The 13,056-nt window shown below is 39.6% G+C and overlaps 1 protein-coding gene across 5 annotated transcripts in view; it reads right to left on the reverse strand.

Moving 5' to 3' along the window:
- Positions 1-13,056, reverse strand: part of ccn4a (cellular communication network factor 4a) — a 31,246-nt gene that overhangs the window by 2,828 nt on the left and 15,362 nt on the right. Inside the window, exons 1-6 of one of the 5 annotated variants that reach the window (XM_077507345.1) lie at positions 11,431-11,494; positions 5,483-6,443; positions 3,927-4,209; positions 2,279-2,533; positions 2,008-2,201; positions 23-918 (exon numbers count right to left, since the gene is read on the reverse strand). In XM_077507345.1, the coding sequence (XP_077363471.1) occupies positions 619-918; positions 2,008-2,201; positions 2,279-2,533; positions 3,927-4,209; positions 5,483-5,530 (1,080 nt within the window). In that variant the 5' untranslated portion in view covers positions 5,531-6,443; positions 11,431-11,494 and the 3' untranslated portion in view covers positions 23-618. Of the gene's footprint in view, positions 1-22; positions 919-2,007; positions 2,202-2,278; positions 2,534-3,926; positions 4,210-5,482; positions 7,070-11,430; positions 11,591-13,056 lie in introns of those variants that run through there. The other 4 variants (XM_077507343.1, XM_077507344.1, XM_077507347.1 and 1 more) reach the window with 4 other exon arrangements.

The following is a 13,056-nucleotide window of genomic DNA, read 5'->3' on the forward strand; positions in this document are numbered from 1 at the left end:
AGAAGAAAAAACAAGCACTTACCCAATTTGCCCTCATACGATTTTCTTTGACGATGTTGATGTTTAAGGTCCACAATTTGAGGTCAACAGGAATCTTCACTCCCAAGCTCACCCAACCACGTGTTCAAGGCCACACCCACATCCACCACACATGTGAGCGCACTTACTAATAAGCAATACCACACCCCCAAGTGAAAATAAATACATAAAAATGCAAACACGCAGCCCAGTTATGCACAAGAAACAACCAAAAGCCTGCATATACTATGTATATATATATATTTTTTCTTTCTAAATATATTCTTGTTTTTTGAAGTCCTAAACATTAAACAAAACAAAACCAACCAAACAAAAACAAAAAAAACGTACATCCACTGAAACAAAAGTATAAATGAATACGTTACCATTATAAATATTAAATGTTTATTTCCTTGTTAGATTAGAGTTAAAAAAAAAAAAACGACATTTACACTGAAGTCTCCTTAAATTGATCCACGATACCCTTGCAAAAACACTTAATTATTTACACATTTTTCCAATAGGGGGAAAAAAAAAAAAAAAAAAAAAAGAAGTTACAAATCTAAAAACAGCAAATAGAAAAAATTTGGAAAAGGGGTGTCAGTTGATGACCTCAGGGTATCCGTAGTAGTTCTCCAACTCGGCGAAGATGTCGTTGGGGTTCTTGCAGCTGAGGTTACAGAAGCAGGCCTGCACCCACATCATCTTCCACGAGAGCGACGAGCCGTCCGGGCACACGAAGTCCACGTCCACCGTCTTGGACTTGTACGGGATGCAGCAGCGCTCGTCCGTGCACACGCCGCAGTACTTGGGCCGGTACGGCCTGGTGCTGGTGCAGCCCGAGATGCTCATGTTGGACGCGTGTTCCTCGCGGTACACGTTCAAGCACTTCTTGCCCGCCTGATGACCACAACCAGCAACAACAACAAATTATCATGATAATAAGGAGCAATATTTGGGTGAAAGAAAGAAAGAAAGAAAGAAACTAAGCACGGAAAGAAGGAAGAAGGATGGGCATGAAATGTGAGAAGGAAGGAAGGTTGTTAAAAAGGAAAGATGAAGGAATTAAGAAAAGAAGGAAGGAAGGAAGAAAGCAACGATGGAAGGAAGAAAAGAATGATGTATGATGTGAGGACAGGAAGGAAGGAAGGAAGGAAGGAACAAAGAGTCAAAGGAGGGAAATGAGGCAGTAAGCAACATTAGAAGGAAGAAAAATACAGTAGATAGTAGGGGTGTTAAAAAAAAATCGATTCGGCGATATATCGCGATACTACATCGCGCGATTCTCGAATCGATTCAATAATCGGCAGAATCGATTTTTTTTTTTTTTTTTTTTTTTTTTTTTTTTTTTTTTTAAGGATTCACACCTTGAGCATGGAAGAATGTTATATGAACGGCACATTAAGCCTTAATATTTTTATTTTAATGCTGTTCAAACATGAAACAGATTACAACCTCTATAAGACTGAAATTTCAGATAAATAAATAATACATTTTCATATAAATCTTACACTCTACAAGCTTACTGATTAGTATTTTCTAAATTTGAATGAAAAAAAATCGCAACAATCGACTTATAAATTCGTATCGGGATTAATCGGTATCGAATCGAATCGTGACCTGTGAATCGTGATACGAATCGAATCGTCAGGTACTAGGCAATTCACACCCCTAGTAGATAGTATAAAATGAGGTAAGGAAGGAAGGAAGCAACAATAGAAGGAAGAAATATATGAAAAGAGGGAAGGAAGGAAAGAAGGAAAGAAAAGTAAGCAACAATGGAAGGAAAAATATGGATGAAATGAGGGTAGAAAGGAAGGAAGCAAGGAAGGAAGGAAGGAAGGAAGGAAAAGTGGAAAAGAAGGAAGAAAGCAACAATGGAAGAAAATAGTATGAAAGGAAGAAAGGAAGGAAAGAAAAATAGACATGAAATAAAGGAAGGAAGGAAGGAAGGACGGAAAGCGGCTGAAGATGGCGCCGCACTTGCACCTTGATGTGCTTGGCGACGTCGACGTCGCAGGGCCGGAGGTTGCACAGTCGCGACTCCTTCACCAGCTCGCAGCGCCGGTTGGCGTTGGAGACGCGCAGGGAGAGTCCGCGACCGCACGTCTTGGAGCAGGGACTCCATGACGTGGTCTGGCTGACGCAGTTCTCGTGCCAAGCGCTCAGCTCAGCAGGGGGCGCTGCCGCACATGCGCAGACGTTACTCTCGGAGGAAAAGCCCAAAAGCGCCGCCGACGTCGTTTTCCGCCGATCTTACCGTCCAGCGCGTGCCTGGGCGCCGTCTTGCGCCCCCTCCTGGGCTGCTCGCAGATCCACTCGTCGCAGCACCGCCCCTTGACCTTGACGCGGCGCGGGTTCTGGCACCAGACGCGCGGCGGCTTGGACCGGGTGCAGAGCGGCACGCAGCCGATGGCGCCGTTGACGCACACGCACTGGTACTTGCAGCTGGGCTGGAAGCTCTGCCCGTTGCGGTAGATGACGCCGTCGTGCTCGCAGCCGGTGCCCACCATGTCTAACAGGTGGGCGGGGAGGGGCAGGGGGAGGGGCTTACACTTACGGAAACATGACTTCTGGCACATCATCCAAAGGTTATGGTCATCGTGAGAAGTTGAATGGAGTCAACCGTAATCCAAATGGCTTCTTCCGTTCTCAGTTTTGAGGTATGGCGTCCTCCAGTTGACATCCCCTGTGGGTGGTAAAACCAGGGACGGCCTACAAGTGGTCCCTCGTTTAGCACGGGTGTTACTACCCGCAATAATGGAAATCCACGTTCATTTAAAAAAATAAAATAAAAAAATAAAAATCCCGTTAAAGGGATACTTGACTCATTGAACAATTTTCAGCAGTGAAAAGTTCATATTTTGTCGAATGAATTTGATCACTTTTTTTTCATGTCCAATTAATCCCTTTAAAAAGTAATTTTTCCACTTGCTGTCAACCGATGATGACATCACCTGTGCTGAGGAAGTCGGTAACGACCAATCATGGCTCACCTGTTTTCTGGGTTTGGTCGTTACCGACTTCCTCAGCACAGGTGATGTCATCATCAGTCGACGGCAAGTAGAAAATTAACTTTTTAAAAAGGTACTCATCGTACATGAAAAATAATGCACTCACCACATTAATTGTAGACAAAATATTAACTTTTTACTGATGAAAATAGCTAAATGAGTCAAGTATCCCTTTAATTATAGATTATATATATATTTTCCCGTTTATTATATATGTTTTATTTACTTTATTATAAATGTTTTATGATTCATCATATGTGTTCTTTTTTAATTTACATTAATTTTTCCATTACAAGTACATTTTTTAAATTTACTTATTACAGTATATAGTTTTTTTTTCATTTGTTTTTTTTATTTTGCTATGATTTTTAATTTATTATGAATGCTTTTTCATTCATCATTTTTTTTTCATTTGTTTTTTTTATTTTGCTATGATTTTTAATTTATTATGAATGCTTTTTCATTCATCATTTTTTTTTCATTTACAGTCATTTTCCATTGAAAGTATGTTTTTTTTTCATTTTGATATGATTTTTAATTTATTATGAATACTTTTTCATTCATCATTTTTTTTTCATTTACAGTCATTTTCCATTGAAAGTATGTTTTTTTTTTATTTATGTTTTTTTTCATTTTGATATGATTTTTAATTTATTATGAATACTTTTTCATTCATCATTTATGTTGTTTTTGTAATTAACAGTCTTTTTTTTTTTTTTTTTTTTTTTTTTTGTCATGGAGCGACGGGACAGACACCGTTGGAAAGGTCTCGTCGAGACGAGATGCCCGTATGACCCCGGTCGGACGGAGGGTTCAAGAGATACGGCCGAGTCGGAACAGTCCATTCAACTTTTGCGGATGACCATGACCCGGATGAGCGAGGTCGACACTTACATGCACACAAGCCCTTTTCGTACCTCGGCTGGTCCGAGCTGTAGTCGCAGTACAGACCCTTGTGGTGGTCGCAGGTGTCCCTCTCGTTGCACACCCCGCCCACCTGCCGGGCGCACGCCCTGCAGCAGTCGCAGCCGTCCATCAGGAGGCTGACGCCCGGCGGGCAGACGGGGGGCTCGGCGGGACACTCGCAAGGCCACCGGCAGTACCGCGTCACGTTGAAGGGCTCTGCGCTCGGCAGCGTGACCGCCGCCGGCATGGCAGTGGAATTCTGGGAGGAGGCCTGTCGGACGGCGAGTCGCAAAAAAAATCAATAAAAAAAAAAATCAAAGATGCGTATTTAGAAATCCAAAGAAGACGTTTGGCAATAACAGCAGGTATGACGGCGTATTAGGGCCACGTATAAAAAATTTTTTTTTCAAGGGCAGTGCAATGTTCTAAGAAAAAAACTCACAAATTTGCCACTTTCTAAAGTAGTAAATTTGCGAGAAAAAAATCGTAAATGTGCAACTTTCGAAAGCGGCAAATTTGTAAGAAAAAAATCGTAAATTTGCTACTTTCGAAAGAGGTAAATTTGCAAGAAAAAACTCGTAAATTTGCGACTTTCGAAAGACGTAAATTTGCGAGAAAAAACTCGTAAATTTGCGACTTTGGAAAGTGGCAAATTTGTAAGAAAAAAAACTTGTAAATTTGCTTGTTTCGAAAATGGTACATTTGAAAAAAAAACTTGTAAATTTGCAACTTTAGAAAATTGGCAAATTTGTGAGAAAAAAAAACGTAAATATGGGACTTTCGAAAGTGGTACATTTGCTAAAAAAACAAACTCGGAAATTTGCGACAAAAATCGTACATTTGCGACTTTCGAAAGTGGCAAACTTGCGAGAAAAAAACTCGGACATTTGCGACTTTTGAAAGTGGCAAATTTGCCAGAAAAAAAAAAATCATAAAATTGCGAAATTAGAAAGTGGCAAATCTGCGACTTTCTAAAGTGGCAGATTTGCGAGAAAAAAAACTTAGGATAAATAGACATATCGTACTACTTGAATGCGCCAATACTTTTCTTTTTTAAATTTGCCGCTATCGAAAGCGGCAAATTTGCAACTTTTTTTTCCCTCGAAAATTTGCCACTTTAGAAAGTCGTAAATTTGCAACTTTCTAAAGTAGCAAATTTGCGACTTTCTAAAGTAGCAAATTTGCGTGAGAAAAAAAAAACGTGCAAATTTGCCACTTTAGAACGTCGCAAATAGAATTTGTGACAAAATAAAGTTGGCAAATTTGCAATTTTTTTTCTCTGAATATATATATATATAAAAAAAACATTTATGCGTGGCCCTAATACGCTGTCGTACAGCAGGTGATTTTTAAAGATATTCATTTTTTGCATCAGAGACGCAGTGACCCTGATGGCCACATGGAGTCGCCACAGTGGACTTCATACTAAAATAGTGCCAAGAGTAAGTTGAACTCATCCAGTTACATTAACAAAACGAATGTACTTCTAACGGATTCACTCAGACGATTACAGTCTGGCAAATATCTAAAATCCCGACGTGTACCTTTGGAATCCCGACTGCGATTATAATCCACAAGAGGAGCCAACTCATCCCTGGCGAGGAGCCTCACGTGCAGCCACTCCAAAACTGTCGCTCAAGCGCTCCTCATGCTCCTACACGCAGTTTTCCACGCGCGCACGCCGCATCGCCTCACACGACCGTCACATCTCCGCGCAGACCGAGCGAGTGAGCGCCAGCCAACGACTTCGAGCACAAATGTTAAAAGTCCACGATGACGTCAACAAGCTTTGACATGCCGATTTTCTCCTGCTGCTCCACTTTCACTCTTCAGCTCCTCCTCCGAGCAGACATTCCCAAATTCTCCTCCTCCTCCTCTCGGATTTCTTCTCCACACTCTGCTTCTCCTCCTCACAACTCCGAACTTGCTTGTGCCTTCATCTGCTCCTCAGATCCTCAATCATTCGGGTTCTCCTCCTCCCCCACATCGCTCGTCCCTTTCATCCAACTTCCTTCACCTCCTGTCCTAATCCTCCACCCTCCCGTTCCATTTGAAGCTCCAGCGGTTGACGGGTAGACCTGAAGGACCTCTTTTGAAAAGTCCTTCACCAGGACCACATGTGCTCCTCTTTGATATTTGCCACAGAAGAGGATTCACTTGATTTCAACGTTTGCCACCAAAATAACATCCATGAGGTTTTGTCCTCTTCAATTATGCAAGCATCAAATTGTGTTTTGGCTCACCATCAGTCAAGAATGTAGCAAAATATGAGAGTGCCTCATTCCTTATTCCATCATCCTATCAAGATCAGTGACTGAATAATCCTCCAAGACACGGAAAAAAATTCTGCATGGCAGCTGTTTCGCTGCACACATGCCGCCACATAAAACCATGATGTCATCCAGATCCAAGCCTCAGATCCTTTTCCCGCCTATTCCCGGCCGTCTCGTTTCAGTTCTTGTTTGGGCCGATGTCACATGCAGCACCTCCTGCATGAAATTAGCACTGAAAAAACGACAAAAACGAAGACAGAGCTCAACTGGGCATGTTTTCTTTTCAGCCATTTTTTTTTCGGCCAACACGACTCATTTGGTGAGCTGCGCTAACAACCGCTAAATGCTAATCAGGTGTCAACAGACGAAGGGACTGACAAGTGAAAAGCCTCTCAATCAAAGCACCTCCGGTCAAAAGTATGTTTGGGAAGAATTACAGAACAGCTTCAAAGTTAACTGGCATCAAAAACGCGCTTCAAAGCCCCTGGGGCAACGTGTAAAAAGACAAACGTTGGATGTGATGGATGGGGGTTTACATTCAATACAATACAAAGCAATTATTTCATCTTGATATGAATGTATTTGATATTTTGAGCACTAGCAAGTCTGCGTGAAAACAATCAGACCTCATTTTGCTATAAAACCCTCAGTTATTACGAACTACTACTGATTTTAGTTGTTGGAAAAAGTATAGCGAAACTGATTTAAACAGAAGGTGCGTTTCCATTCCAGTTTTTCGCAAAATGAAAGCGATATTCCTGCAATTGCGAAAAAGCACAATTTCGAATGGTCGGTGTTTCCGTTGCGATTCTCATAACTTCCCGTCTCACGAGATCTGACAATTCTCATAAAATCTCAAACGTTGGCGTGAGCGGCTTACCGCCCGTCCGAAGACCTTGTAGTACTAAAACACGGGTTACGATGTCTTCTCGAATGAGCTTTATAAAGACTTCCGTGTCTTCGTCGGTTGTGCCGCCGCCATGACTCCAAAAACAAGAGAAATGCTCGTCACGTGACCGGCCGGGTCACACGACTGGAAATGCTCAAAAAAGCGTTTACGTTACACTTTTGTGAAATACTTCGATTTCGACATGTCTCAAAAAACTACCTCATGAGAGCGCACACATTTTTTTCGTAAATCCAGCTTGCTTTTGCAAAACTCGCCTTTTGCGCAAAACTGATGGTAATGGAAACACGGCTAGAGAGTGCAGTAGTTTTTTTTTGTGTTTTTTTTTCATACTTTGATTTCTGAGATCTTTAGGAAGGTCGGTTATATGATCAAGTGAGGCCTCTGGGTTTCAGCTGCTTTGGTTTTTGAACATATGTAAAGAGCGGGCCGGTAATTATAGCCGCTTTATATAGTTGCGGTCTCAAGATCACGAACGGGCAAAAAAATCAAAAAAATCTGAAGGACTTCTGGCAAGTGTCTGTAAGAATGAAAACATGTCGCAGCATTTATCGGAATGCGACGTCCGTGTTAGCCTGCGATTTTGTTGCTATTTGAGGAGGCACAACATTAGTCGCAGAACTTAGAAAATCAATAAAACCATTTCCGTTTTTTTTCTGAAAACATTCAATCATGACTTGTGCAACTCCATTCAAAGTATTCAAATCTAAAGAGTCAGATCACGTTAAGCAAAACTAGCAAATGCCAACGAGATGAGGTGTGAAATACCACAAAAGATATCCGACGCTCGTTTGGTGGTTCTCAGCCGGTGGGAAGTAAAAAAGGATTTGGACTCGGTGCGAGTTCCTTTTAGGTTCACGCGCTGGTGAAAACAAACAAAAGTGTTTCTGTGCGTCTGTCTCGGATGTAAACGGACGACGGGAGTTTTCTTGATTGTGTGTGCGCCGCCCGCGGTAGGAATGTCTTGGGAGTGTTTAGGCTGGCTGACCTGTTGTTGACCGACGCCTGCGACCTCAGCGTTCACGATGGCTCGAGGAATCTTAAAAAACAACAACAACAACAACTCGACAGTTGTTTTGTAAGCGCATGACATTTTCTCGATGAACAGGAATTGTTTGTGGACAACGTTGGAATTTCAAAGTCATTCATGAGGACGACATCTGAGCAATTGATTACCCGCTCGAGTGATGAAACGATCTCGCCTCTGATCTTTTTGCAAAATAAGTTTGGCCAGACAAGTAATAGTTCACATATCCTGAAAAAGATGCACAATTTGCTTTTTGTTGAATTCAAACGCGATGATTTATGGTGCTTTTATTAACTGTTAAAATTGAGCATGAAAGTGGAAGCTGCTGCTTTTGTCCACCATCTCGCAGGAGAAAAATGCCAAAATCCACAAGTTCAGGCCGAGAAAAGTAATAGTTTACATGCCCCAACGCAGAAGAATATTTTGTTCTTCATTTGGTTGTAATACGTTGAGCGATGGTATTGCTATTAACTCATTTACTCCCAAAAACGTATTTATACGTTTTTTTATCGGTTTTTGTATGAAGGCTTTTATGCAGTTTCTGACCTGAAGTGGTTGCTTAAAGCGATGTAGTTATTACAAAAAAAAAAAAAAAAAAACGGCCAGCAGGTGGCAGCAAAGTATAAAGAGATCAACCAGGTCCATGTTGCAACAAGCTCTTTTTCCCAGTATTTTCAACAGGTTTGTGAATAATGATGAAACTTAGCTAATTCTAATGCTAATTGCTACAAAATGCAAAAACAGATAAAAAATATATCGTACTGTTTTTTTTTGGTTTTTTTCCTGATGAAAGAAGAGACATTTTTATTTTGGTAGGTTCCATGTTTTTATAGCAATATAACTGAAAATGAAAATGGCTGGGAGTGAATGAGTTAACAGCGCTGAATTGGACGCAACCGTCGCAAAATCTAGCAGAAAAAAAAAATATTTTTAGCACATGTGTGAAGTGATGTCTCTATACATTTTTGAAATAGTTTATGATGCACATCAATGTTATGATGCGCACGGAGGTCCTGGTTGCTTGATATTTTCCATCTGCTGCTAAATTCCGAAGGGGTAGAGGCAATTTGGAGTCGTTGTGAAGTCTGCATTTAGAGCACAGCACATCCTCGTACGGCCAAAAACAACAACTTTATAACGTCACAGTGGTTGACCCAACGACAACTAACAGAAAAGTGAGGCATGCGATAAAGGAAACAAGGGGGAAAAACGTGCGAGCAATGACTGCTTTTGACTTTTTCCGCCAAATTAAACGACACTGGACAGTTAACATAAACGTGAAGAAGACATTGGAACAGAAGCACCACTGATCCCGCAATGCCAAATCATTCTTTCTAGAAAAGGATGACGCCATCCATCCATCCATCCATCCATTTTCTTGACTGCTTATATATATATACTGTATATATATATAATAGATAGCGCTGTCAAACGATTACAATTTTTAATCTGATTAATCACACTTTCTAATTTTGATTAATCACAATTCATCAGCTAAATTACTCGCGTATTCGCATAATATAAAATTAAAAATAAATACAAAATACCGTAATATTTTGACATTAACGTATTTTATTATCTGAATGTCATTTGCAAATATTGATTAAATGCATGTACTGTACGCAATTGCATGGATGGATGCATGATTCTTTGCTGGTCCAATCTCATCCTCTGGCATCCAAAACCAACAAGTCCAACAAGCTTGAATATTTGAAAGTGGCTATCAGGTGTGACTTTCCGAGGGGGAAAGGAGGGTTGGTCGCGGTTTGCGCAGGTGCGCGGTGAAAATAGCTCCGCCTACGCGTAATGACGGGGTAATAGATGATGACATGGCGATAAACGCTCAACTTCCCATGAGAACACTCATTATGGGCTTGGCAGGGAAGGCTGGCAAGGGAACCCGCGGTTACCCAGCCCAGCACGGAAAGGCTCCCTTGAGGTGCTGCTGGTGGTGGTGGTGGGGGGGGGGCGGAGCTGATAGAGCGCACAGGTGGCCCCTCACAAAAGTCTTTGCGCACAAAAGACCTGACGGGGTTCTAAATGACTCAATATTGACTTCACCATGGCTACTATCTTGGAATAACCGGAAAGTTGCCATCACGCCGCTTTGCACTGCATGATGGCGGTTCAGAGGACGTGATGTCATTCTCATGAGTGAGTCTTTCCGGAACAAAGTCGACAAAAATGGCAACAAAAGAGAGTTTTATGGGTTTTTCTGTCAATGGCTTTAGTACAGGACGGAAAGTTTTTGGTCTGGGATGAATTTTACATGAAGTCCAAGTGAAATCCAGATTTTTTTTAATTTAATTTAATTTTTTTAATGTTTTGTTGTTGCTGTTCAAAGTAAAACCTACAAAAACAACAAAAGTTAAGTTACAATAGTGATAATTGCTTATCTGGATAAGAGTCACATTTCTTTGACTCGAACTGAAATGAGGTCGTCGGAGGTCTTTTCTCTGGTCAGTACCAACTCTTAAGTTTTGCCTATTTTGTTTGAAATTCCAAATTGTGCGACTTCAGAGGCGTTCAGCTGTACTTTGCTGCTGCCAAAAAAAGCAAAGAGGTTGACAAGTCCAGTGCAAGGTTAACTCAAACTAACGAAAAAACTAAAAAAAATAAAAAAAATAAATAAAATAAATTATATAAAAACGAAAATTCTATGTTTATAAAATTAATTAAAACCAACTATAATTATAGCAAAGATGTCCTTTGTTTTAGTCTTTGCTAATTAATTTAATAAATTAGCCTTTGGGGGGTGATTTTAAGTCAATTTATTTTGATATTAACCGGACAAAGGACGTTTGAATGTGCGTCACAAAAAAAGTGACGTCATCTAGCAGCAGCCAATAGAAAAGCACCTTCACATGACATCCCTCCCATGGTGGTTTTTTTTAATATTGCACACAAGTAATACACCTTTTTTTTTTCAACTAAAACTAATACTGAATCTCAACTAAAACTAAAAAAAAAAAAAAAAAAAAAAAACTAACAGAACCATGCTGAAAACTAATTAAAAAAATAAAAAATAAAAAAAACTAACAGAACCATGCTGAAAACTAATTAAAAATAAATAAATAAATAAAAAACTAACAGAACCATGTTGAAAACTAATTAAAAAAATAAAAAATAAATAAATAAAAACAAAACTAACAGGACCATGCTGAAAACTAATAAAAAAAATAAAAAAAATCAAAATGAAATCAAAACTAACTCAAATGAAAAATTCCAAAACGATCTAATAACCGTGGTCCAGTAAGAGCAAACATGTCGAGAGACGAGACATACAACAAAAAAAGCGCCGGCCGTCTCATGCCGCTCACTGTTGCGGTTTCCACTCGAGTCAGACTTGCTTCTTCTTTTAGATGCTCGTTATTGGCAGCCAGCGAGGCGCTAACGACCACTTGTGCAGCATGTGGAATGTCTATCATTTAGGGAGAAATGAACCCTGGAAAAAAACAAAAACGGAACCATGACGAGCATATGGGGACTTTGGCTTGTAAGGAAAAAAATAAATAAATGATGGCAAATCCTCCCAGTGGGTAATTTGGTCATTTTAGACTAGCAGGGTGTGGAAATGTCCCAGCAGCGTTCCGACATCCGTCTGTGGCCGACGTCAGCCACAGACGGATGTCGGAAAGCATCTGCTGCCTTTATGGATCCCGGGGAAATGCTGACGAACCGACAGAATTGCTGCTCGGCGCGTGATATCAAGTTAAACCAACAAACAACAAATTAGTGGCCGACGCAAGGAAAGTCCTGGACAGTCGTCATTATTAATTTCACATGAGTCGTCACACCTGTAAACACCTGCTGTTAGTGTCACTATGGATCAAGTTCAACCATTTGCTTCCCGTATAGACTTGAATAACACCAAGACATACAAATTTTATTGGTTAGCCAAACAACCAATGAAATTGGTTATAGAATGTAAGTCGAGACAGATTACTTGCAAATATATTTACTGTATCAATTTATTGTATTCTAAATGTATTTATTCATTATTATAAGTGATTACAATATTTTAGATATTTAAAAAAATAATATAGTGTTTAAAAATGGAAATGTGTGTCTTAGATAGATTGGTCAAATTTAATGTTTTTTTTTTTTGTTGGTGTTGATTTGACCAATCCGTTTTTAGAGGATAGAAAGACTGTCAATTCAATTCAAGTCAATTCAATTCAATTCAATTCAATTCAAAATTTGTATTTCATTCTTTTGAAAAAAAAAAAAAAGAAATGAAATTGGACAGAATGACGTGAAACTTGTGACATCTGCCCCTCATCAGAAAAAAAATAAAAATCAAATATTGTAATAATAATAATAATAATAATAATAATAATAATAATAAATGACAGTAAGCAGTCAAGATGCTTTCGTGGTAAGAATTAAACAAAATGATTCAACAGCCTAACCTACATTTTCCCAGTAATTGAGCTTTTATAAATTTTTTTAAAAATACAAATGGACTGTTTTGTTTTTTTTACTAGTTTTATAATCCGAATTGTTCCACAAACTGAAACCTTCAGTTGAAATACATGCATTGTTTGTGCATGTGTGTGTGTTTTGTTCTGTATTTAGGTTTGGAAAAAAAATCTGTTCCTCTTGTAATTTGGACTCACTTTTTTTTTTTTTTTTTTTTTAAATTTGATTTGCATGTTAATCGGTAAAATTTCATGATGCGCTTTATCCGTTATTTTTAAGGCAGTTAAACTCCATCAATTCAAAAGTGTTTAGTTAGTCGAAATATTGGATTCGTGTGGTCTCTGTATCCGCATCCAAACATGACGGCAAATAGCACGCTCTCGAACCAAAACGGTAGTTTTTTTTGCAAGATCATTTATCGCCGCAGTCAGGAAGGCAATGCAGCAATCATCCAAAGAAGTGAAATTAATGAAACACTCATGGCAGGTG

The sequence above is a fragment of the Festucalex cinctus genome, chromosome 19, assembly GCF_051991245.1.
Source record: "Festucalex cinctus isolate MCC-2025b chromosome 19, RoL_Fcin_1.0, whole genome shotgun sequence".
Classification (NCBI taxonomy): Eukaryota; Metazoa; Chordata; class Actinopteri; order Syngnathiformes; family Syngnathidae; genus Festucalex; species Festucalex cinctus.